The 26148-nt window shown below is 42.6% G+C and overlaps 1 protein-coding gene across 1 annotated transcript in view; it reads left to right on the top strand.

The window, feature by feature from the left end:
• The window catches only part of LOC124291488, a 40958-nt gene extending 15280 nt beyond the window's left edge, over positions 1 to 25678 (top strand). The window contains exons 5-9 of the mRNA XM_046728478.1: positions 16530 to 16787; positions 18046 to 18147; positions 19245 to 19280; positions 24012 to 24080; positions 25334 to 25678. Coding sequence (XP_046584434.1) covers positions 16530 to 16787; positions 18046 to 18147; positions 19245 to 19280; positions 24012 to 24080; positions 25334 to 25516 — 648 coding nt within the window. The 3' untranslated portion in view covers positions 25517 to 25678. The remainder of the gene's footprint in view (positions 1 to 16529; positions 16788 to 18045; positions 18148 to 19244; positions 19281 to 24011; positions 24081 to 25333) is intronic.
• Positions 25679 to 26148: the final 470 nt, after the last annotated feature.

Here is a 26148-nt window from a genome sequence, read left to right as displayed (position 1 = left end):
TTGTATATTCACCAACAAGGAATCTGTGTCTGCATACAAGAGTTTGCAGCTGTCGCTGTACTGTTGTTTCAATTCCTTATAGTAGAAACTGTACATTAAACATTTCGATTGGTTGGGGATGCTCATACTGGCGTAGACGTGTCTTTTAACCATGTGCAGTGCTACCAAGTCGTAATCGAAGATTTTACTTTGATTAAAGGCCAGGACGGCTATTAATTTCCTTAGTTTTTCCTCCTGGTGTGATCTGACCAGCTTCACGTTCACACGTTTTTGCATGTTTTCCATCGTCTTGACGAACACGGAGTTGTTCATTAACTTATTCAAGTTTTTTTCAAAATCGCTGGTTGCTTTTTTTCTCAGATCCGTATTCAATCGAATATAGGCCTCCATCCAGGGACTTTGATCGAATTTTAGAACTTGGTGTGCTTTGGTTAGCTTCATCCCCAATGACAAGTAGAGCTGCAGGTTGCGATAGTGCACGACGTACTTGTCTTGTCTATCAAGTTGGGTATCAGTTTCTCGACGCTGGTCAGTTTGTTATCTACCAGCAACGCCCGTTGATATTCGGACATCAAGCCCGACTTCACCGTCAACCATTCGGGAGCAAGAGGATAGCTGTTGTGGAAGCGTGGAGGTCTGTGGGGTACTCCAAATCCACTTTCAACAGGTATCCCATCGGGGATAGCCATAATGTTCTTCGCATTAAAATTCTTGTTATGTACCCTAATCGAACCCGTCCGTGGGCAAATACTGGCTCATGGCCGAGCTGTACAGAATGTGATTCACGGGTTTGCTTGGGTTGTAGCCTTCCACCTACTCGTTGTTGGCCTTCACGTACCGTTTGGAGACCATCAAGGTCCCGCCACGCAGGCCTTTCTCAACGAACAGGTGCATGTCGTAGTCGGTGAACAATTCCAATTTAACTCTGATTTTCTTTAAGAGTGCGTCCCAAGACAGACCGGGGGTGGAGAAATACCACGTGGGGTCTAGGCCGTACTGTTTCAAGCACGTTTTTCTGAATATCTTGAACACATTGTTTTTTAAGTACAGATCGTGGTAGTCGTTCAAATTCTTGCAGCCCAATTTGTCCCACATGTTAATTGCGTGTGTGTAATCGTCCTGGGAGAAGGCCGACTCGGTCAAGTTGCTGTAAAATCGGTCGATGGGGGGTAATCACGTCTCGTCGAACCTGGACCAGACGTCCATGTATTCTTAGGGGTAGACGCCCTTCCTCAGCAGCAGATATCGAGTCTTGGTGTCGCTGTATCGCCAGCTGATGTCAAAGTCGTTCGGGTTGTTGGCCTTCACCAAACTGTCTAGCAACGACAGCAGGAACTGAATGCTGTCAATGAATCTCAGACCGTCCAATGAGGAGATGCACGTTAGGTTGCCATCGACCTTCGCGATTGCCTGCATTATAAGGTGAGAATCGTAACCGCTAAGATTGTGAAACATGACAGGGATTTTGGTGGTTTTGGGTTGATTCTAAGCTTCAGGTTGCACTCAGCGTAAGCGACGCCTCGGTATCGACCCCTGATGTGGCAATGATCTGTCACGGAATTGTCTTTAAGGAGTTCCTGGCATATGCGACAATATCTAGCTCGTTGATGAGCTCTGAAGTCGTCTGGGGTCATGCGGATGGGGACGATGTTGGTTTTTTTGGCAAACACGGGAGCATTCATTTGCCCTCGACATCGGATGACCACGTACCCGAACCCGTAAGCTTCATGTTCCTGCGTTGTGTGCGTGAAGTTTTTTTACGGGGACGGAGCGACGGTGTCGACGTTTTTGATGAGGGCTTCAAAGTCGGCGTAGATGACGTAGGGCATCGGCATTTGATTTCTGTGGTTGACGAATATTAAGATGTTGTTGTTGTCGTTGGTCATGTCCATTCGGACGGCCATCTCTCCCACACCACGTCAATCCTCCCGGTGTGATTCCAGCAGGTCGACTCTCGTGAAGCCGTGCAGGCACCGTTCGCAAAACTGTTTTTTCCCGTGGTATTTCAATTGATCGTACAACAGTGTGCTGAAACTTTTTATCCATGCGTAGTGATACTTGTCGCCTTGCTGGATCATGAATAAATTGATCGTCTTGCATGCTTTCGGGAGGGGGCTGATCCTGTGCACGATTGTTTCGTTCCCTTCCTGTCTGAAGACGTTGATGGCTATGTGGTCGTTCAGTTTTTTAATTTTTGTGATCTGGGAGATGGGGGTGGGTTTCGTCTATGCCATCCCAATTGAGCCCGTCGTCTTCGGGATAGCTTGAAGGTCTCTTCAAATTAACATTGGCCGGAAACAAAGCTGATCTGATCGAAACCCTCATACAATCGTCGCCTTTGTTTTTGACGTTCACCATGGCTTGTTTTTTCTTGTAGTATGGTGGGAAGTCCAGGTATGATCCTCCTTTGAACGGTTCGTATCTGGCTATGTCCAGATAGACAGATTCTATCCTGTCCAAGACCCACCCGGAACCCCGGTGCATGTAGCGTCCCAGGGATTCTCGTATTGTTTTGCAACGAGGCGTCGATGGACTCGGGTTGGGTCGCGACTTATTGTTTGCCTCTGAAGTTAGGCTGGACCTGCTCCGTGGTGCTGTCCATCTGCTGTTTGTCCAGAGACATTTTCGCCGTGATTTGAAATTTGAGGCTTCCCAGGTTGTTCAGTTCCATGTTGACTTTGTCAGCGATCAGCGGTTTGATGTTGTCGACGTCCATGGCTTTGCCGACGGTCATCTGCCAGTCTCTCAGATACTTACCTACCACATGCTTCGTCGGCCATCAAAGCAATCGTGGCCATCTTTTTATGTATGTATTAATTTTGTTTTTATTTCAATATGTTTTCCAGAATGTCTTTGGTTGCCATCGCCAGTCCCAAGTCGAACACCAGCATGCCCACGTCTTGCAGGTTGAAATCGAGTTTTGGTGCTGGTTGTTTGGTGATCATTTTGCTCAATCAAGCGAAGCCTATGGCCAGTCCACTGATCATGGCGGCGTGATACGCGTCGTTGACGAATGTTTTTCCATCGGGGGTCAACATCATTGTACAGCAATGCAGTGATGACAGTGATGCATGCCGCTGCTATGGCGTACAGGGTCCATTGACGATACTTTCTAGCTAACCAGCCTTTGCAACCGGCGGCTACTTTTGGGGGATTCTCTTTTCTGGTTACGGTATTAATCGCCGGTTGTGATTGCAGATTCCTCTCCGTCGGTTATTGTTGTTGTTGTTCTGGAACAGCCTCCTCCGTCATCGTCGATGACATCTTGTATAATATTATTATTGTTTATATTATTTTTTTTCTTTAAATCCGCAATGCTTCACCGTGATGATCACTGCGGTCAGAGGAGCCAGTAGCATACCGTACCGGTGTAACATTTTGCAGCTGACAGAGTTCAAAGCGTGGTTGATGAACGGATCTTTCTCGAGGTCTTCGGACATGTACAGGCGACATTCCGGCGGAATGGGAAGGAAGTACAATGTGATGCTGATATAGATTTGCGTAATTTCGGCACCTAGTCTGGCTTCGTATCTAGCGTATAGCTTGTTGATTTCTTCGACGGGCATTTTGTTAATTTTGCAGGGAGTGAGGTCTCCACCGAAGTATTGTTTGGTTCTGCTGCAGATGGCCAGCGCCACCAGTCTCTACCGCTTGTTGTCGGTTTATTCCTCGTTTATCATCATTTGCTCAAGCAGTTCATTGCACTCCATCTTATAATATAGCAAACTACTTTTAAATCTAATAAAATAAATCCAACGCACGCAAACCACAGCGATAGGAAAGTCAAGTTACATGGATTGAAAATTTCGAACATGCGAAAATTTGCTAAGTTATGCTTAAATTTGCTTAAGTTTTGCTAGAATTTGCTTAAGTTTTGCTTAAGCTAGCGAATTTTATATGCTACGGGTTGGTCCGTTTTCAATAGGAGTTTTGCGTGTTTCGTTTTGCGCGAGCTGTTTTTTCACACTGTTGCATTCTTGTTTGCTCTGAATCACGTCGTTTTCTCGCAAGCATTCCTCGAACGAATCCCTGTCCTTGCAGTGAAACAGGGCCACCCATCGTGTCTGCTCCTGCAGGTCTTTGAGCACCGAGTTAAATATTTGCGTCAGCACCAAAACGTTGTGTTTCGTGTGTCGGACCGAGAAGGCCAGGTATGATAGCATGTCTCGTTTTTAGCCATCTCCTTGTTTGCACTACAGTGGTCCAGGACGAACAGCGTTGACTTCCCTATACATTTGTCGTGATAAGCTCTCAACCTGCAGGATCCACTTTGTGCACGTCCCGGTCAGTCATCACCCACGCTCTCTCCGTGTATGTTTTGTTCTGGTGCAAAGTCGGGCAGAGAATGAGGTTGTGGTCCAACACGTCCCGATAGTATCCTTCCAACATGTCCAGCACGAAAGCCGTTTTGCCGCATCCTGACCCGGGTGAAAGCATAGGCGATACCCTGTTAAAGACGACCATGGATGATTAATATGATACCATAAGACGAAAGGAAAATCTCGCTCCTCTTTATCGCGATTATTCTAAGTTCAAAATCGATGATCGGAGATACTGTGACTGAAAGATGCTCCGGACCTCAATCTCATGCATTCCCATTCGAGAAAACCCCTCTTGTTATCCGCGACTAATTGAATATGGCCAGCTATCGACAAAATATTTCAACGAAGACCGCCAAGGATTTACAAATGGTGCAGATCAAGCTGGGTGCCATGGCGAGTGTGATTGATTGAAGCTCAAGAAGCATCCAATGGAACTGACAACGTATTGTCCACCTTAAACGATCCGCATTAGAAACACTGGAGCTTGAATTTACCGTTCAGGAACTGCGAGGGCTAGAAAAGGCATGCGAACCATTCATGGAGAACACCTGAACAACATGGTCGAGAGAACTGAAAGAACTCGACGATCGTATCGCTTTCGAGACAAAACTCGAACAAGCGGATGATGACGACGATGAGATCAGCCAACGTCGGATCGAGGAAAGGCTACATCGCTTGCGAGATGAAAGATTGACCCGATTAGAAGTGGCATCATACAACCGATAAGCGCTTCGATCCCAAATTAGTTGCATTCGCGAAACCATCGACCGAGTCGTCCACGAAGACATCATGTTAGCCGAAAGGCTTAAAACAAGAGAACAAGGGATCACCATCGCCAGCGTTCTGAAGGCTTTGGGCTTCATCATATCAACCCTGGTCATATCGCTGACAGGCGGCGAGGGCACACCACCAACAGCACCACAAATCACTTGGTGAAGCCTTGGTGAGACTGGCAGGCAAAGCCGCTGAAGCGCTGCCTGGCATCGTCTCCTGTTTGCTAGGCTTCTTGTCGAAAACGGTCATGTGGCTCGGTAAAAAAATAGGGCGTTTGATGTCGCCATGGCCGGTCTGCTGTACGTCACTGCTAAAGACTTTTTAATCCAATAAGGCACAACCTGACAGCAATTCCACAGACCACGAGCGCTGTTTTACGATCGATGTGTTGCTGATTTTTTACCATCGCCTGTGCCAATAGGCGTGGTGCAGGTTCGGGTTGAATGCTGGACTCCGGTGATGGTGGTGGTGTCACTATCCCCATTTCACTGGTACTCGTGAGTGGTGTGACGTGACTCATGTTGATATCGGGGTCGACGCCCAACTTTTCATTGCTGGTCGCGATGATGATTTCGTTGTTGTAGCCCACAACTTTATGGATCCTCAGTCGCATGTCACTCGGAGCCATGTACAACCCCACGCCGAACACGTAGTCCACTTTCGAAAGGGTGTCTTCCAGCATGTTTTGATAGTGTTCAATGGCACTCGGCAGATCAATCGAAGACGTGATGGCATCCTTGACGTTGGCCACAAACTGTTTCTGCTCATCGTAAGCTGTCCCATTATACCCACGATGCTGGAACACGTTTGTGTCTGCGCGCCTAGCAGTGCCCACACGTACGTTCGAAACGAATCATTCAAGCGGATGGTGCCGTCATGAGTAAACCCTTTCAAAGAGTCCAGCATAAATATTTTCCAATCATCTTCAATGTATTGAGGCTGCTCCACCTTTTGAACGATAAAAGCAACAACGACTTTAAGATTTATATGATCATCTCGCCATTCATTACTCGACAGACCAAATTCCGACGTAGTAATCCTCGTTTCAGTAAATCATCACTAATTTCCATAACAGTGCGGTTCCACTTGGCATTTCCGAACAGGTCTAACTCCTGGCAAAAACCATTTAATTACTCGGAAAAGAGCAAAATCATGGTGAAGTATGGCGTTATTCAGTAAATCTTCTCTGATTTCTTTAATGAAGCGCATTCCACCATATGGAACACCCAACCCATGGTTCATACCCGGCAAATGCTAATCCATTTTCAGATTGATTTCGAATTCGCCGCAAATCCGTTCGTACGCACGCCGATCGTAAGGATTGTTTGATGCATCCCACGCCTTGTCCTGCGGAAGCGGGGTGCTGATTTCTTTCAGGATGCGCCTAATTTGGTAGTGCATGTGGAACGAGAACATGGACTGACTCAGCGGATCGTGATGAGTATCATTCAAAGTCACGCCAACCACTTCGTCGCGCACCACATGGCGAAAGCCTATACTTTTTAAATACATCAATAAATCGAACTCAAAAGTGGGAACCATCCGCATCCACCACAATCTTCATCTGCGTGAGATCGGCAGCGTGTACGATATAGCTTTTAGGATAAAACAACATTGTTTTGAATTTTTATAAATACAGTATTTTATATTTTTTCAATCTGTACGTGACGCTCTCGTGTATCACGATCGGCGAGCCCGTTTAACTGCTGCACACAATCGATAACACGTTAGGACGAGTCGAAGTCGCTCTCTGCGATCTCACCTACTACCCGCGATGGACGAATATCAGCGGAGAGAACAAGAACATATAATATCCACCTCATGTTGTCCGACGGTTATTATAAAGTTTGTATGCTGAACAACGAAATTTTTACACCTGTCAGAGCCAGCCTCAAACTAAACGAGTCAGATGGATCGCTGACCTTAACAAATGGGGAACTACCCATAACACTCGGTAGGCACTTGACGACAACACTCAGGTTTGCGACTTACGACATACCACCCCGAGAGACCGTTACGGGCTCAAAATTACCGAACATCATCCCCTATCATGAGCTGTGCATTCATCATTATCAGCTGAGCACAACCGATACTATTCAACGCGAACGACCTTCCATGCTGCTTAGAGCCGTGCCAGTGAAAATGGAAAAGTACAATGATGGCAGAACAGGAATCACGAGCGGCGAGCCCGTTCATCGATCGATAATACGTCGGGACGACTTTAAGTCGCTCCCTGCGCTCTCACCTACTACCTGCGATGGACGAATAGCAGCGGAGAGAAGAAGACTGACTGACTGAGTTTGGTTTTTACGCCGCTTTTAGCAATATTCCAGCAACATCACGGCGGGGGACACCAGAAATGGGCTTCACACATTGTGCCCATGTGGGGATTCGAACCCGGGCCTTCGGCGTGACGAGCGAACGCTTTAACCATTAGGCTACCCCACCGCCCGGAGAGAAGAAGAAGAACAAGCTATTTTTAAATATAAACCTGAAGGGTGCTTCTCACATTATCACTATTTCCCGGTTTTACTTTTGTAAGTAAGACCTCTTACCAGGTTTTACTTTTTCCTAATTCTATATTACCATCAACATTCAAATTATATGTGAGTGTTTTGAAATCAATTGAAAAATATCGTCAAAGATCAACTAAAATGTGCAAAAGTTTTCTCTTGCAGGATTGGAACCGTACATTTCACATTCTTAAGCAGACGCTCTACCTCACAGCCACCAGGCCAAAATATAACAGTGGTTGAATTATCTATTTATAGTTAGGCCTACTGTCATTCAATTGATTTTACTAGCGCTTCAGTTACTGTTATGTAGCTTCATTACATGATCATCTAATTATCCATCATTGACAGTTTATATGTATAATAAAGCACTCCTCCTCGGTTATGGTTGGGAAAGTAAGGAAAAGTAAGACCTCGACCACGCTCTCAGTCTTACTTCTCCCCACCCTCCGGTCTCGGGTCTTACTTTCCCAATCATAACCTCGGAGTTGTGCTTTATCCTACACATAATAGTTGCCTCCGACGGTTATTATAACGTTTGTATGCTGAACAACAAAATTTTTAAACCTGTCGGAGCCAGCCTCAAACTAAGAGACAGAGTTTTGGGGTTCGAATCCCTCCCATTGCCGAAGGAAAAAACATTTTTTTCCCCATTCAATCTACCTAAACTGAGGTTATATCCACATAGGATTAACCAACGTTCAGCATTTTGATGAAGCCATATTTTCACACACACACAAAATAATAATAAGCCTTACAGAGGGAACTTACACTTCTCATGCAGCAAGGATGAACCATCGTGTTCATCCCTGAGGAAGCCTTATTTTTAAAAAATAAGCCTTATAATGGGAACTGATCCCGTTCCCCTATTATGTATACTACTGAGCTAATAAAATTATCTTACCTTCATGAAAAATACTTTAATTTCATTTGTCAATGACGCTTTAAGAAGTTTCCGTCTCACCCCTCCCAGGAGGGTGACAACTGGAAAAAATATTACCCACTGCCACGGTAAACGCCAAGAGAAGCTGTATTGCTAAGAATCGTATGACGTCATAATATGACGCATGCAGTGCACGGAGATAAAAAATGTCGATTCGATGTTTTTGAGTACACTATGTAGACATTTATTTCACCAATTTTCACTGCATTATTTAAACTATTTTATACATTGAAACGTTTGCACAGTCAACTTAAACATAATTAACCATTTTTATAGCAATTTTAAGCTTGTCAGAATATGTTTCGCTGATTTCAAAAATCCAGTCGAGAGGCATACGCCATTTTGTTTACATGTTATATAGGTGGTCCCGATCTTCCAAATAAATTAAAATGATATTTGTACATTTAAGATAAATACTTTGTGTGCTTCTTCCTCTGGTAATAGGGTCTGATGTAGGCAACTTTGTAGCAGTGTTATCCATCGCCTACCGGCTCGGGTGACGCTACTACAAAACCGCGTACATCGGACCATATTACCCTCGAGAGAAACATACAGCTTATAATATCGCATGCTGACCAACCCAAGAGTTTCTGCTATATACCCCTGTGGAGGTCGGAAGTCACAGATTTCATTTTAATTGCGTCGGGGGGTTTCTTGCCAATGAATCTCTTGACCTCCTTATTTAACGCTGACACAACTGCGTGCAAATGTGTTACCTATTCAGTCAATCATTTATCAGGCATAACATGACCTCTATCACAAATTCCAGTCTGCCTATAGGTCATTCCACAGCACGGAAAGAGCCATGCTCCGTGTTGTTAATGATTTGCAGTGGAGCGTTGACAGGGGGAACTCAGCCGTTCTTGTTCTCTTGGATTTATCGGCCGCGTTTGATACGGTGGATCACCAGATACTTCTATCAAGACTTCAGTTCCAGTATGGATTAAATGATACGGCTTTTCTGTGGTTTAGGTCCTACTTATCAAACAGGACTCAATCTGTTGCTGTTCGTAATGCTCAGTCGGCGGAAGCTATTATTCTTTGTGGTGTACCACTATGTATACCAAAGAACTTGGTGATCTGCTTTGTGAGAAAGCTACTAATCATCATCTTTATGCTGACGATACTCAGTTGTTTGATGGTATTACTTGGGGCTGTGACAACAGTTCTTACTTGACCACAATTGAAGATGCCATTGACCACATTGGTTCGTGGATGTTCAATAACAAACTAAAATTAAATGAATACAAGACAGAAGTTATGATTCTTGGCACAAGAAACATGTTAGTAAAATCACAACATGTTGAGTTGAAAGTTGGAAACATGGTCATTCAGCCTTCTCTACATGTCAGAAATCTTGGCGTCCTACTCCAATCTGACCTCTCCATGAAGAAACAGATTCTGGATCTGTGCAGAAAATGTTACTTCCATCTCCGTAACATTGGACAGATCAGACATCTCCTGTCACAGGATGCTGCGGCTGCCCTGGTGAGAACACTGATATTCTCACGACTTGACTATTGCAAAACTGTAAGCTCCAACATCTCAAAGCTGCCTTTTACTCTCCAACCCAAAGTTCGATGGACTTCAATAATGCCTTATTGATTGTTAGCACTATGAGCATACCTGGTGTGGAGTTTGGCGCTTTATAAAACATGGACTCATTATTATTATGTTTTACAGATTAAAGATTAAAAGCAGAGAGGGTTCAATAATGCCTGAGCCTGGCACAGTCATGCTTGTAAGGCTCATCATCAGCTCAAGGCCCTTGCCCCCTCTACACGCAGCCCAGACAGCGAATCGGACTTCTCCCAGGAAACGCTGCCTAGTCGAACCCACCAAGAACTTTCCGGAGAATATGAAGGCTCCCCAACACTGCAGCCTTATGCATTACCCATATTCTCTTCCCACAGAGGTTACTTGTCATATCTTCCTGCGAACCTCTGTTCTAATACGGCCATATTTCCCGGTTCTCGTAAAATCCCTAGCGGCAAAAGATCGCAACACGAATTATCTCCCTTCTTTCTATCCAATCAGAACACGTGTTACATCGACTCAGATTCAACTTGACTAACACAAGCAAATGTGAGGCCACAAATATCCCCCATCTGCCGGGGACTTGTGTTGATGTTACACACAAGACGTTTAATGGCTAGCTTGTCCGTTGTCAACGAGGGCGATGGAGACGCCACTGATCCGCAATAACATGACTGAGTTCTGTCTAGAAGAAACGTTTGCGCATCGCGCAGGGGAAGAGGTTTAGTTTTCTCGAAGTATACGGAAATTACCGAGGCCTTGCGAATGATCACCTTTGAAACAACGTCGCTGATTGCACAACTAAATCTGATTGCCTCCAATCACGAGTCTTGAACGCTCACACCATGAAAGGGCCGTATTAGAACAGAGGTTACGTAGGAAGATATGACAGGAGTAACCTCTGTGGGAAGAGAATGCATTACCCAGAGTGTCAGAAGGGCTGTACTCCCGGTAGAGAACCCGGGCACTCTCCTGATCTGCGCCAAGAGATCAGGAGGTACCAAACCAAGGGCACCGAGAACAATGGGGAGCCTGGCGACAGTGTACTTGGGATGCAAGCGAGACATTTCAAAGGCGAGGTCCGCATACTTAGTATAAATTCATTGGCTTTATCAAAAGGACAAGATCAGGTTTGTTGGCTGGAATTCTTCTGAGGCTGTATATGGGCCTATTCAGAAAAGTTTGAAAGCATCATTTTCCATGACGCCCTGGACATGTTCAGGGTCGTACCATGGATGGACCTCGGAGTCAAAGCCACAGGCATGTCGGAGACGGTAGTAAAAGCAACGAGCCATGCCATCATGTCGTTTAAGATATGATGTTTGTGCCAAGGAAGGGCATCCACTGACAAGGTGTTGGACAGTCACCGTGAATTCATTGCAAAGTCGACATTTCATATTGATATTTTCTTTAAGAATCACATTTAGGCAATTGCGAGTGGGAAGTGACTGGTCCTGAGCAGCGAAAGGAAGCCCTCAGTTTCACATTTAAGACCAGCTGACTTCATCCAGGCGAAGGAGTCGGTGGGATTGCTATTCTGTTCAACACACTGCATGTACACACGATGCAATGGCTTCTCAGAAAGCTTCTCCACAAAAGACAGACTCTGGGCAGACTTGGTAAAGGACTTCACCTGTTTTCTCCCATCACTGTACCGTCCAGCAGTACATCGCCATCAACAAAATCAACCTCAAATTTCAGATTCTGTCCAACAACCTTGGCACGCTTAAAATAGCTGTGGAATTCCTTGCTATCATCATGAGTCTTCACATGCATCACCAGAGGATCATCCGATAAATAAATATGTGCAAAAGTACACAATAAAATTCTGTCATGAACAGCCTCCACATTAATCAAACCCCGACCTCCAGAATTGATTGGCATGTATAAACGGTTAAGAGAGGAACGAGGGTGGTGGGCTCTGTTATCAGACATGATCCTTCTGGTCAGATGGTCAAGACTCTGGATGTCTTGTTTTGTCCAGTCAACTACTCCAAAGGAATAGGAAAGGACTGGCACAGCAAAAGTATTGGTGGCTTTGACCTTGTTTCGAGCATTTAGCTCTGAGCTCCAGATTTTCTTTAAACGAGATTTGTACTCGGCCCGAAGTTTGTCTTGAATCTGGGCATTCTGGAGCTTGTCTCGAACTTGCATTCCAAGATAGGTGTAGGCCTGATCTTCCACAAGATGCTCAATAACTCCTCCCCCTTGTAACTTGACCGATCCATCATTAGTTACCTTGCCACGTTTCAAATGAAGAGTATTACATTTGTCGAGTCCAAATGTCATGCCAATATCAATAGAAAAGGACTCGACAAGGAGAACCTGCTCTTTCAAATTGGCATCTCATCCATGTAAAGGAGATGAGTAAGAGGTGTTGGGGATCTGTGCTGAGGAGGTCCGGGATGGTAACCCTCCTCTTTATTGAGCAGAAAGCTCAAAGGATTTAAAGACAGACAAAAAAGCAAAGGACTAAAGGAGTCCCCTTGAAATATTCCCCTTCTGATTGGAATAGATTCCGAAGTCTGCACCTACTCTTGCGAGTACATCTCAAGTTGAGTCGACCAGCAACTCATTAAAGACTTGAGTAAATCAAGAGTCGCTCCGGGAGGTCAATACAACGCAGAGACTTCAGAATCCATTCGTGAGGGACAGAGTCGTATGCTTTTTGTAGTCAATCCAGCACATGGAGAGGTTGCTATGATATGTTTTAGCCTCTTCCAAAATCATTTTCTGTACAAAAAGTTGATCCTTGCACCCCCAACATCCCTTTCCTGCTCCCTTCTGCTCTCTGTAAATGATATCATTGGAAGAGCAGTAAGATGACACGAGGTTTGTCAAGCAGCCTGTGAATATTTTGTATTGTGTATTCAAACATGTGATAGGGCGGAAGTTTTGGGGATCAGTCAAATCTCCTTTCTTGGGGAGAAGTATTGTGCGACCTTTGCAGAACCATGGAGGAACATCACCTGTGTCCACGAGAGTATTGAAACAGTGTAGTAATGGTGTTTGGACACAGGGGAACAGTTTCCAATACCGGTTTCGAATGCCATCAGGCCCTGGAGCTGTATTAGATTTGGACTTTTTGATAACACTTTTCAGGCAATCTGGTGAGATGTAACAGACAAACGACCTAGTTAGTTTCTCATGCATTGCATGGTCATAATCACGGACTCACGGTGCCTCAAGGATACAGTCGCCGGGTACAGACCACAACTGTTTCCAGAACCTTTCATTGGCATCCATGGGAGGCCGTTTATCATGCTCACCATCACCGCTTGTTTTAAGTTGCCTGTAGAAGTGCTTTTCATTATTTCTAAAAAGTTTATTTTGTTTGATGAATTTGTTTTTCTTTTCCCATTTTTTCTTTCTTTCAGTCCAAACTTTTATTTTTGCCTTAAGAGAATCGACAATTTGGAGAAATACCTTTTCTTTTGTTGTCTTGTACTGTAATTTTAATTTTCTCCAAATTGACTTTTGCCGTTTTGACATTGGACTTCCTGATGATCTTATTTTCAGGCACAACTCTATCCAGGAAATGTATTTTCTAGTTTCTGTTAGTTTTACTTGAAACCGGTTTTTCTTTGGTGAAGTCTTCTTAGTATTAAATGTTTTTCTTTGGAAACTCTGTGAAGTTCCTCCAAGGTTCGAGCAGCAGCGTAGACACAACAAATAACTTCATGTAATGAACAGTCCGCAGAAAGTTTCATAGAAATAATGTCATTTAATAAATTAATTTCATGTTTGGGAAAAGATACATTTGTTTGTTTAATTGGCCTCCGTTTTTCTAAAAGTATATCAGATATTTCATCATAAATAGAATGAAACAAAATATACACAGGATTTTCTGAAAGATCTGCAACTGAAGAAGAGGAAGAGTGAGGGTCAGACATTTCGGGGCCAATTGGCTCTATGCCAGAAGAGTTTCCATCAGAAAGAGGAAAGAGGTTGACACGGACATCCATTAAAAGTTTGGGTCTGCTGCCACTTGAGCATTCTGCTCATGCAAAGGTTCCTGATGGGCACCAGTTATTGGTTGAACTGGCTCACGGCGTATCAGATTTGTAAGACGCCGGAATTGGTCGCGGAGATTTTGTTCCGTCAGGTAAGCATACATGGGCATGGCATTGTCCCAATGCAGCTTAAGCGACTTGTCATTGATGCGTGGATTATCAGGCCATCCTGTCGCTTTCGCACACTCAAGTAGTGTGGATTTAGTGTGGACCAAGATATTCTTGGCCGGGTTCTGTGCCTTCCCCTGGGGCAAGTCCCATCTCCAGTATGGTTTGTTTCTTTACCGGAGGAAGGCTGACTGGGCTGCGGAAGTGAAAAATTGAATTCTTCTTGGCTTGTAGTAACCCAGTAATTTCCCAGCTTCGGGGGGTCAGCCCCTAACTGGGTGATGTACGTTCCGTTCAGGGAATATAATTCCCTTTCTAGGCCCACCACGAAGAGGCGTACATCATCAGGCCCTTATTATTATTATTACCATTTCCTTCGTGTACTGATATGCAAACAAGCGTACGGCTAATGTGCGATTAAATGCCAAAATGATAGCTTGGTTACCATGAGCCCTGCTGTTCCGCGCAGGTCTTCTTGAAATTCATTAGGGCACTTTAAAGGGCACTTCAAAGGGCCTTGTTTGTATATGCATGACAACACATTAGTGACTTCGGTTCAATCATTGGTGGTTAATGACTTGGCCTCTTTATAATGACTAGCTACATCCACTATGGTCAAGGCATATCCATATGTATGGGTCTCACCCAGAAACAAGAGGTCGGCCTGACGTACTTCATTAGTCGTTGAAATATCAAACTTCCTCCTGTGTATACATCATTGCGCTTGTAAATATATTTGCAATATTGCTTGCTTCTTTAACCATTCCTCAGCATCATCTTTGGATACCTTAGCCGCAGCAGCTAGTTTTTGTATGGCTCCTTTCCTTTCCAATATCCACGCGGGCTGTAGTAAAGTTTATCCATTATTTATTTATTTACAATATCAAAGGCTTTTACCTGTAATACAAGCGGGAACTTTGATCGATGTCCCTTATTCGGCCTGGTTTTTATGGGCAGTGTGGGAGCGGAATTGGGCCAAAAGATCTTGATAGGGTCCCGTACCGCTATTATGTATACTAATACGTGTATGACTTAATGTTTGAGCATCTCGGGAATAGTGTTTGTTGTTCAGGTGCAATGAATTATTGTGTGGCTGGACACACAGCAGCATTCCAGCTGAATGGTGGCTGCTAGTTAATTACCTCATCTGGATCAGACAATTCAGTGACTGACCTTGTAAATCGTTACATTATTTAACAAGCGGTGGGGCGCTGGATAAGTGTGGCATCCCAAAATCCTTAAAGGTTGGAATCTGTCATGCATCATTCTGCTACTTGGTTTATGGAATGTCATCGTTCCCCAACGGCTCAACACGTAGTTCCAGCTGTTTGTCCTGACTCGCGCATAGTTACAGGTCGCCATTATATAACTGGAATATTGTTGACTGGTGTCAAAATATAAACAACGGTTTTTGAGCATGAATTGTTTTTAACGGAAATTTATCGTTATTTGATTGACATGTTTATAATTGTCACAATTTCGAGGGTATTTTGGTTTTGTTATTGCTCCAAATATGTTTTCAAAATTTCTTTTATATTGTCTTTAAACTAAACTCGAAATGTTCTCCTTATGTCATTTTGTCTCGAAATTCCAATTTCAATATCAACGAGAATTTTCGGTAAAAACTCATTTCTGATACACAAGAAGCACTATTAGTCTTTCGTACAAAGAAACTATAATCGCCAGTGGGTATGAGGTTCATTTTATCACTTCGTTGTGACCATGTGACGGTCTTGCCCTTTTCATGGGTTTGGCTATATGGGATAAAAAATGTGCATAGGGCAAAGGTAAAACTGCAACACCAACAGATAAAAGATACATTGAATGACCTACTTAGGAGACTATTTAGGAGATAAACATACTGTATTTGAAAATCGGAGGTATATAACGGAATTATAATAGCTCTAAATTTCATTTAAAACCGAACGCCTACATACGAACGTCACCTACAAACGAACGTCTCCTAAGGCATGTAATCAATTCTTAACATCATCTACAGTTAAATAGATCAAACAACGAAACACTGTGACATCATGTGACTGCAACTGATCAGTCAGCACTGAGAATCACCAAAATGCACACGTACAAATATTTTAAGGGATCATTCTATCCTTATGATCGTAAGAGGCAACTAACGGGATCGGGTAGTCAGGCTCGCTGACTTGGTTGACTCATGTGAACATATCCCATTGTTTAAACTGTTTACTGAAAACACAATGAAATTGTTCGGGATTTTGAATCAGAGATGAAAATCGGATATATTGTTTTGAAGCAGGACCCTAATGTGTCTGGAACTTTAACACATTTACGTCTGTTTCAGTTTGCTGAGAGAGTTTATTACGATGCAAAGGATATTGCCAACAACTCTGTCTGCATGAAGTACTATTCCATCAGCCACTCTGGTTGTCTTTTTTGCGGCGTTTGCTGTTGCAGCACATTATCCTTGCTTTTGTTGATGGAGCTGATTGGTTTCATCATCGTAGCATCAGTGATGAGAAACGTAGATGGTTCCTATCTTCTGTTAGCGTTTTTACTCGTGCCTGTCGGTATTGGTTTGGCCTGTGCTGTACATTTGCGGGTAAGTACATGCGACTTTATTGAACTGTGTAGGAGACTGTGGGGGTAGCCAAGTGGTTAAAGTGTTACCTCGTCACGCTTAGAACCTGGATTTGATTCCCCATCTGGGAAACAAGGATAAGTTGGACCGGCGCAGAGAATGCGTGTATATATATACGTCTTTATTTCCTTCAGTAAGCTGTGTTCTGATTGGTCAGTCAAAAAGGTTAGCTGACGCGACCTTCTACTAGGTTTTGTTAGACTCAGTATAGCAGTGTAACGAATAATACTGAGCCTAAGTTGACTTAGACTGGGAACTTTGGAGAACTTTCAAACACGACAATGATGCTGTCAAATCATGGACATGTCTGAAGGATCAATGTCTTTTACGGCAATGGTGCCAGCCATTTTGGAGCAAGCATACTTAGTAGTACACGTTTGGCAGTTTGCATGTATTTGGTACATGCAAACTGTATCAATAACTAATTTACAGTCAGTTGCTTATTTCAAAGTCAGTTTAAGGTCCTAAAGAATCGCCCAAGCACGACAAAGTGAGTGAGTGAGTTTACCTTTACGCCGCATTTAGCAATATTACAGCAATATCAAGGCGGGAGACATCAGAAATGGGCTTCACGCATTTTACCCATGTGTGGAATAGAACCCGGGTGTGTGGTCTGACGAGCCAACGGTTGTAATCACTAGGCTATCCACTGCCCCAGCACGACAAAGGTTTCGGCACGCTTTGTTTCAAGACTTCACAACAAAACTATTCGATAATCTCTCATGGAATTTACCTTCGTTTTGAAGCAACCAATCATATTGTGATCAGCCATGGATGATGCTTCGGGTCACCAACAGTGACTACATGGTCGACGCTAATGGCAACAATTTTGTTTTGTTGAAAAAAACTTCAACGAGACGCTCGGTGGCGTAGTGGTTAAAGCGTTCGCTCAGACCCGGTTCGGTTCTCCACATGGGTACAATGTGTGAAGCACACTTGTGGTGTCCCCCGACGGGATATTGCTGGACTATTGCTAAACGCGGCGTAAACTCACACTCACTCACTCAAAATGTTCTGCCATTCCTCCCACCTTGTCGTGTGCATATACGTGTACGCGTGTGAGGTGTGGGTGTGTGTGCTGTTGATACTAGTTTTGCCCCTGGTTAGGTATATCCAGTCGTGAACATTTCATTCAATGCTCCACGTTTGAAGTTGTTAGTTGTTAATATTTCCTTCCGTATTTTACATGTCATTCATAACGTCATGTTGTTTTTTACAGATGGTAATGAGATTGAGAGCTCGACTACGAGCATATTCCATGGAGCGAGTTTTTGAAACAAATATCCTCATCAACTTTAAATCCAGAAAATGTCAACCAAACGTATCCTTTGGAAAATCAGCAGCTGCGCCGTTTCTTCCTTTTTACTTTCTTCCTTTGTTCTTCCTCTGAAGCATTGTTCCTAGAATCCCTTAATAGTTTTAATATAAAATTCTGCCCTACCTACTAATCAGAATACCTACTCTTGACTCTCCCCAGAAAGATTTGTTTTGGTGCGCAGGGAATATAGCTGTAAACTGTATATGAATAGGTCACTGATAATCAGTGAGGACACCAGGTGAATCATGTGAATACAAACCGAAACATGAGTCTCATTAACCTATTCAGACAATGACCTACCTTTCAGCCGATCCGAATTTTCTCGTGTGAAAGTGAAAATAGACATCACAAACAACTATGGTTACACTGAATTACTAGTCCTTGTTTCATAAGAAAATGGTATTTAGAAATGAATTTTTAATTTTAAACTTAATAACATCGTATTTCTATTTTTATGGCGAGGTGTAGGCAGCATGGCCTTAACTAAGACGTCACTGACTGCTCCAGTTTGATGAGGTCGTAAAATGATTCACAATGCATCTGGCTCACTGGTTACACCTGTTATTGTTGTTTTGCACGTATTCAGAGTAGTTCTGTAACGCCCAATGTGATTGATATAATATCAAGTTCGTACCAGCCCGCCCAACTTTTCTAGCGGCACAGCCACGTTTTTAGATTTCCACGATTTCCATGTTTCTGTTTGTCAGAGCTCGCTGTACGACAGAGCACGCTGCACGACAAGTTTGCTAGAGTTATAAGGGCGTAGTGTTGCAATATACAAGTGCTTAGATGTATGAAATAATACTGATACATATTTATGCATCCAGTTTAATGAATTGGTCACAAAATTCTGGACTGGTTATTGTACTAAGTTGCGCAATAGGACAGAGAAAACCCAGTCAACAGGAAACGAGGCTGTTATTAATAATCAATGTTTTGACTTGTGTTGTCTTAACATGTCATGCTTTGGCAGCACTCTTAAGGTCAGTATTGTGAGCTCGAATTATTTATTCAAAACAATACTGAACAGATGAAAACAACTCAATCCTCAGTCAGCTTCATGCGATTGATCATATGACTTACCTTAACCTTGTCTTCAGTTGGAGGTCATGTATTACGACTTACAACCATGCATGGTGAGTATTAAATTGGATTGATATAATGAGTGATTCAGAAATCTTTCATTTCTGTAAATACCGCTGAAGTCATGGAGGCATTCAATATGTGTGACAAAGGTGTGATGTGTCGTTGTTTTGTATGTGTGCCGTCGTTTTGTACGTTAGTCGTCGTTTTGTGTGTCGTTTTGTATTAGTGTTGCATTGTATGTCGTCGTTTTGTATGTGTGTTCCATTGTATGTCGTCGTTTTGTATGTGTGTTGCATTGTATGTCGTCGTTTTGTATGTGTGCCATCGTTTTGTATGTTAGTTGTCGTTTTGTATGTTAGTTGTCGTTTTGTATGTTAGTCGCCGTTTTGTACGTTAGTCGCCGTTTTGTACGTTAGTCGCCGTTTTGTACGTTAGTCGCCGTTTTGTACGTTAGTCGCCGTTTTGTACGTTAGTCGCCGTTTTGTATGTTAGTCGCCGTTTTGTACGTTAGTCGCCGTTTTGTATGTTAGTCGCCGTTTTGTATGTTAGTCGCCGTTTTGTACGTTAGTCGCCGTTTTGTATGTTAGTCGCCGTTTTGTACGTTAGTCGCCGTTTTGTACGTTAGTCGTCGTTTTGTATGTTAGTCGCCGTTTTGTATGTTAGTCGCCGTTTTATACGTTAGTCGCCGTTTTGTATGTTAGTCGCCGTTTTGTACGTTAGTCGCCGTTTTGTATGTTAGTCGCCGTTTTGTACGTTAGTCACCGTTTTGTACGTTAGTCGCCGTTTTGTACGTTAGTCGTCGTATTGTATGTTAGTCGCCGTTTTGTACGTTAGTCGCCGTTTTGTATGTTAGTCGCCGTTTTGTATGTTAGTCGCCGTTTTGTATGTTAGTCGTCGTTTTGTATGTTAGTCGCCGTTTTGTACGTTAGTCGTCGTTTTGTATGTTAGTCGCCGTTTTGTATGTTAGTCGCCGTTTTGTGCGTTAGTCGTCGTTTTGTATGTTAGTCGCCGTTTTGTATCTTAGTCGTCGTTTTGTATGTTAGTCGACGTTTTGTATGTTAGTGGCCGTTTTGTATGTTAGTGGCCGTTTTGTACGTAAGTCGCCGTTTTGTACGTTAGTCGCCGTTTTGTACGTTAGTCGTCGTTTTGTATGTTAGTCGCCGTTTTGTATGTTAGTCGTCGTTTTGTATGTTAGTCGCCGTTTTGTATGTTAGTCGCCGTTTTGTACGTTAGTCGTCGTTTTGTATGTTAGTCGCCGTTTTGTATGTTAGTCGCCGTTTTGTACGTTAGTCGTCGTTTTGTATGTTAGTCGCCGTTTTGTATGTTAGTCGCCGTTTTGTATGTTAGTCGCCGTTTTGTATGTTAGTCGCCGTTGTATACGGTAGTCGTCGTTTTGTATGTTAGTCGCCGTTTTGTGTATGTTAGTCGCCGTTTTATACGTTAGTCGCCGTTTTGTATGTTAGTCGCCGTTTTGTATGTTAGTCGCCGTTTTGTATGTTAGTCGCCGTTTTGTATGTTAGTCGCCGTTTTGTATGTTAGTCGCCGTTAGTATATGGTAGTCGTCGTTTTGTATGTTAGTCGTCGTTTTGTATGTTAGTCGCCGTTTTATACGTTAGTCGCCGTTTTGTATGTTAGTCGCCGTTTTGTACGTTAGTCGCCGTTTTGTATGTTAGTCGCCGTTTTGTATGTTAGTCGTCATTTTGTATGTTAGTCGCCGTTTAGTACGGTAGTCGCCGTTTTAATGGCTGTTAGTCGCTGTTTTTATGTTAGTCGCCGTTTTGTATGTTAGTCGCCGTTTTGTACGGTAGTCGCCGTTTCGTATGTTAGTCGCCGTTTTGTATGTTAGTCGCCGTTTTGTACGTTAGTCGCCGTTTTGTACGTTAGTCGTCGTTTTGTTTGTTAGTCGCCGTTTTGTATGTTAGTCGTCGTTTGTATGTTAGTCGCCGTTTTGTATGTTAGTCGCCGTTTTGTATGTTAGTGGCCGTGTTGTACGTTAGTCACCGTTTTGTACGTTAGTCGCCGTTTTGTACGTTAGTCGTTGTATTGTTATGTTAATCGCCGTTTTGTACGTTAGTCGCCGTTTTGTACGTTAGTCGTCGTATTGTATGTTAATCGCCGTTTTGTGCGTTAGTCGCCGTTTTGTATGTTAGTCGCCGTTTTGTACGTTAGTCGCCGTTTTGTATGTTAGTCGCCGTTTTGTATGTTAGTCGTCGTTTTGTATGTTAGTCGCCGTTTTGTACGTTAGTCGTCGTTTTGTATGTTAGTCGCCGTTTTGTATGTTAGTCGCCGTTTTGTACGTTAGTCGTCGTTTTGTATGTTAGTCGCCGTTTTGTATGTTAGTCGTCGTTTTGTATGTTAGTCGCCGTTTTGTATGTTAGTCGCCGTTTTGTATGTTAGTGGCCGTTTTGTACGTTAGTCGCCGTTTTGTACGTTAGTCGCCGTTTTGTACGTTAGTCGTCGTTTTTGTATGTTAGTCGCCGTTTTGTATGTTAGTCGTCGTTTTGTACGTTAGTCGCCGTTTTGTACGTTAGTCGCCGTTTTGTATGTTAGTCGTCGTTTTGTACGTTAGTCGCCGTTTTGTATGTTAGTCGCCGTTTTGTACGTTAGTCGTCGCTTTGTATGTTAGTCGCCGTTTTGTATGTTAGTCGCCGTTTTGTACGTTAGTCGCCGTTTTGTATGTTAGTCGCCGTTCTGTATGTTAGTCCCCGTTGTATACGTTAGTCGTCGTTTTTACGTTAGTCGTCGTTTTGTATGTTAGTCGCCGTTTTGTATGTTAGTGGCCGTTTTGTACGTTAGTCGCCGTTTTGTACGTTAGTCGTCGTTTTGTATGTTAGTCGCCGTTTTGTATGTTAGTCGCCGTTTTGTATGTTAGTCGCCGTTTTGTACGTTAGTCGTCGTTTTGTATGTTAGTCGCCGTTTTGTATGTTAGTCGCCGTTTTATACGTTAGTCGTCGTTTTGTATGTTAGTCGCCGTTTTGTATGTTAGTCGCCGTTTTGTATGTTAGTCGCCGTTTTGTATGTTAGTCGTCGTTTTGTATGTTAGTCGCCGTTTTGTATGTTAGTCGCCGTTTTGTATGTTAGTCGCCGTTTTGTATGTTAGTCGTCGTTTTGTATGTTAGTCGCCGTTTTGTATGTTAGTCCCCGTTGTATACGTTAGTCGTCGTTTTGTACGTTAGTCGCCGTTTTGTATGTTAGTCGCCGTTTTGTATGTTAGTCGCCGTTTTGTATGTTAGTCGTCGTTTTGTATGTTAGTCGCCGTTTTGTATGTTAGTCCCGTTGTATACGTTAGTCGTCGTTTTGTACGTTAGTCGCCGTTTTGTATGTTAGTCGCCGTTTTGTATGTTAGTCGTCGTTTTGTATGTTAGTCGCCGTTTTGTATGTTAGTCGTCGTTTGGTATGTTAGTCGCCGTTTTGTATGTTAGTCGTCGTTTTGTATGTTAGTCGCCGTTGTATACGTTAGTCGTCGTTTTGTATGTTAGTCGCCGTTTTGTATGTTAGTCGCTGTTGTATACGTTAGTCGTCGTTTTGTATGTTAGTCGCCGTTTTGTATGTTAGTCGCCGTTTTGTACGTTAGTCGCCGTTTTGTACGTTAGTCGCCGTTTTGTTTTGTACGTTAGTCGCCGTTTTGTACGTTAGTCGCCGTTTTGTATGTTAGTCGTCGTTTTGTATGTTAGTCGCCGTTTTGTATGTTAGTCGCCGTTTTGTATGTTAGTCGCCGTTTTGTATGTTAGTCGCCGTTTTGTGTGTCTTTTCTTTGAGTGGCATTTTAGAAGTTGGGAAGTACAATATAGGACACTTCTCCTTCTTCATGTTCCATTATGCTTGACAACGGTACAAGAATCTGTATCGAAACATCGCACTCACCAATAAAAAGAAGTTGTTATCCATAAAGTTTGTCCTATGTTGTTTTGTGTGTCGTTTTGTATGTGTGTTGCATTGTATGTCGTCGTTTTGTAAGTGTGCCATCGTTTTGTATGTGTTGTCATTTTGTATGTTTGTCGTCGTTTTGTATGTTAGTCGTCGTTTTGTATGTGTGGGCATTGTATGTCTACGTTTTGTATGTGTGTTGCATTGTGTATGTCGTCGTTTTGTATGTGTGTTGCATTGTATGTCGTCGTTTTGTATGTGTGTTGCATTGTATGTCGTCGTTTTGTATGTATGTTGCATTGTGTGTCGTCGTTTTTGTATGTGTGTTGCATTGTATGTCGTCGCTTTGTATGTGTGTTGCATTGTATGTCGTCGTTTTGTATGTTTGTCGTCGTTTTGTATGTTAGTCGTCGTTTTGTATGTGTGTTGCATTGTATGTCGTCGTTTTGTATGTGTGTTGCATTGTATGTCGTCGTTTTGTATGTGTGTTGCATTGTATGTCGTCGTTTTGTAAGTGTGCCATCGTTTTGTATGTGTTGTCATTTTGTATGTTTGTCGTCGTTTTGTATGTTAGTCGTCGTTTTGTATGTGTCATTTAGTATGTTAGTCGTCGTTTTGTATGTAAGTCGTCGTTTTGTATGTTAGTCGTATTGTATATGTGTCGTTTTGTATGTTAGTCGTCGTTTTGTATGTGTCGTTTTTTATGTATGTCGTCGTTTTGTATATGTGTCGTTTTGTATGTATGTCGTCTTTTGTATATGTGTTGTCATTTTGTATGTTTGTCGTCGTTTTGTATGTGTTTCGTCGATTGTAATGTTTTATGCTAGTATGTTATGCGCTGTCAGATATGTGACACACTACTATTTAGTATGTACTATCAGTTGTAATCTGGTACCCTGCCTTGTCCGTTTCAGAAATACTTATGTGACATCATCTACGAACAACGTGAGGCTGGTGAAACAGTCCCAGACAGAGACGAAGAGGTAAGGAATTGTAAAAAAAACAAAACTGTATATGTGTTTATGTGTTTATGAATCACAGTGAAACAGCAAAGGTAGAGGGTGTACACGAAAATCTGAGTCTGCCCCTAACGTCGTATCAGTCACAAACACTTGCAACGGCATGTCAATTATTCACATGACAAACATATAATGGTTTAAGAAAAAATATGGAATGGCACTGGACTTCATTTTGTCACCGATGCTCCAAATTTGTGTAACACATGTCTACAGAAACGTTTGAATGCTTCGAGATGTTGATACATTCTGAAAGGAAACTGACTGATCCAGAAGTTTCACTTTTCAGATACCGCTTTGATTCACAAATAAGTATTTACCTATGCTAACAAGAGTTGATATCCGATAATGCTGTTGGTTGAGACAAAACATACATGATGCATTTCTTTAGGTACCTGTATGTATGTACATGTATAATGTAATCCATAAGTGTCTACCAGTTGCCTGAACTTGCACATGTAAATTGCTGCCATGCCCCTAGTGAAATTTAAAATAAAGTAAAATGTGTGTACGGTGTTTAAGCGTAAAGTTGAATAGTTAATAAAGATTTATTGTTTTGTAGCAATATATAATGGCATAATGTCAACTAAAACGTACTGTTCCATCGATATATGAGCAAAAGGTGAATGACAGGGCAGACAAACGTTTGCCTTCTAACGTGATTTTCAAAACAATTCAACGGTGACCATATTTGGGATGTGTGTGAAAAGTCGTTCGGCACTTTTTATATTTTATTTTGCATATTTGTATTCATACATTATACATTATAAGGACACATAGACTATGTAGTAATATTAATTACTCGTGAAATACCATCACTTGTATTATATAATTCGTTCCCATATGATTTCATGTAATGTTTGTCGTATGAGAAGACTAAAGGGTGGTCAGACTCGTAGATTTGGTTGATGCATGTCTTTGTTTCCCAAGTGCGCATATTAACGCTCATTATGTCAATCACTGTTTTTTTTGGTCACGACTCGATTATTTTCAGACTGTCGTCATATAGCTGGAGTGTGGTGTTAAACAATAACAAACAAACAAACAAACACAACCTATCAAGTTATTGCGTGGGTGGTATATCTTTTTGCCTGTCCCAAGCATTTAACTGTTTGATATTCTATGAATGTCCTGTTAATGGCAGAATTTATCAGTATCTACCTCACTCACTAACTGTGATTTGTGCTGCTTGTTGGTAATAATCATCTTTTTAATTACAGGGAGGGACACGAAACACTGGAAAACGTTACATACTTTCTCTCATTGAAGGAAAATATGACTTTCTGTTTGGCGACAGTGTTGAAACAACTGTGGTGGACAGGCATCCTACAGCACATAAACATAAATGCATTTGCGAAATGTTGGAAAAACACGTGAGGCAAATGAGTGAAGAACAAATATGACCCATTTATGTAAAGTGTCGAAGACAAGCGCAACTTGCTTGCAATGAGAGCAAGTTCAGGAGAACCCGGTGGCAAGATGACTGCATGTCAGAGTGCACTGATGGCGAGGATCGTCGCCAATGATTTAGCAACTTGTATAACTTGTATGACGTCATTTACATGCAGTTTAGTTGAAATTGGTCAACTGCAGCGTAACAAAATTCAAAATACTAAGTCTTTTAGTAGTTTTGTAAGCAACGTTAGATATATGAGTCTTTTAATAGGTTTGTATCCAGTTAAAAATATCCACTTCTGTTGTTTAATATACCAGCGATTTCTGACACACCGGCGTTACGTTCTATGCCGTCGACATGATCAGCCATGTCTCTGAGCCCGACAACCCGACCTATTACGACGCCTACCCCCAGCACGCATTAATAAAGACATATTCTACCCAGAACTCCCCACGGGGACAAAGTGATGTATTTGTAGACATAATAGTTTCTGTATCGTTTAGATGTAGCGCGCATATCTTTAAGAATCTGAAGTTTAACTAATTTTGTAAATAAAGCTTCTGAAATGCTCTTTTTCACTGGTTGTTCAGATAGTTGATGATTTGCTACTTCACCTGATTCAGCAGAATCAAGGCTATG

Source organism: Haliotis rubra, unplaced genomic scaffold (assembly GCF_003918875.1).
Source record: "Haliotis rubra isolate DU_JTF1 unplaced genomic scaffold, ASM391887v1 Scf493, whole genome shotgun sequence".
Classification (NCBI taxonomy): Eukaryota; Metazoa; Mollusca; class Gastropoda; order Lepetellida; family Haliotidae; genus Haliotis; species Haliotis rubra.
Note: the sequence above shows the minus strand (reverse complement) of the source record. Positions and strands in the feature narration are given on the sequence as shown.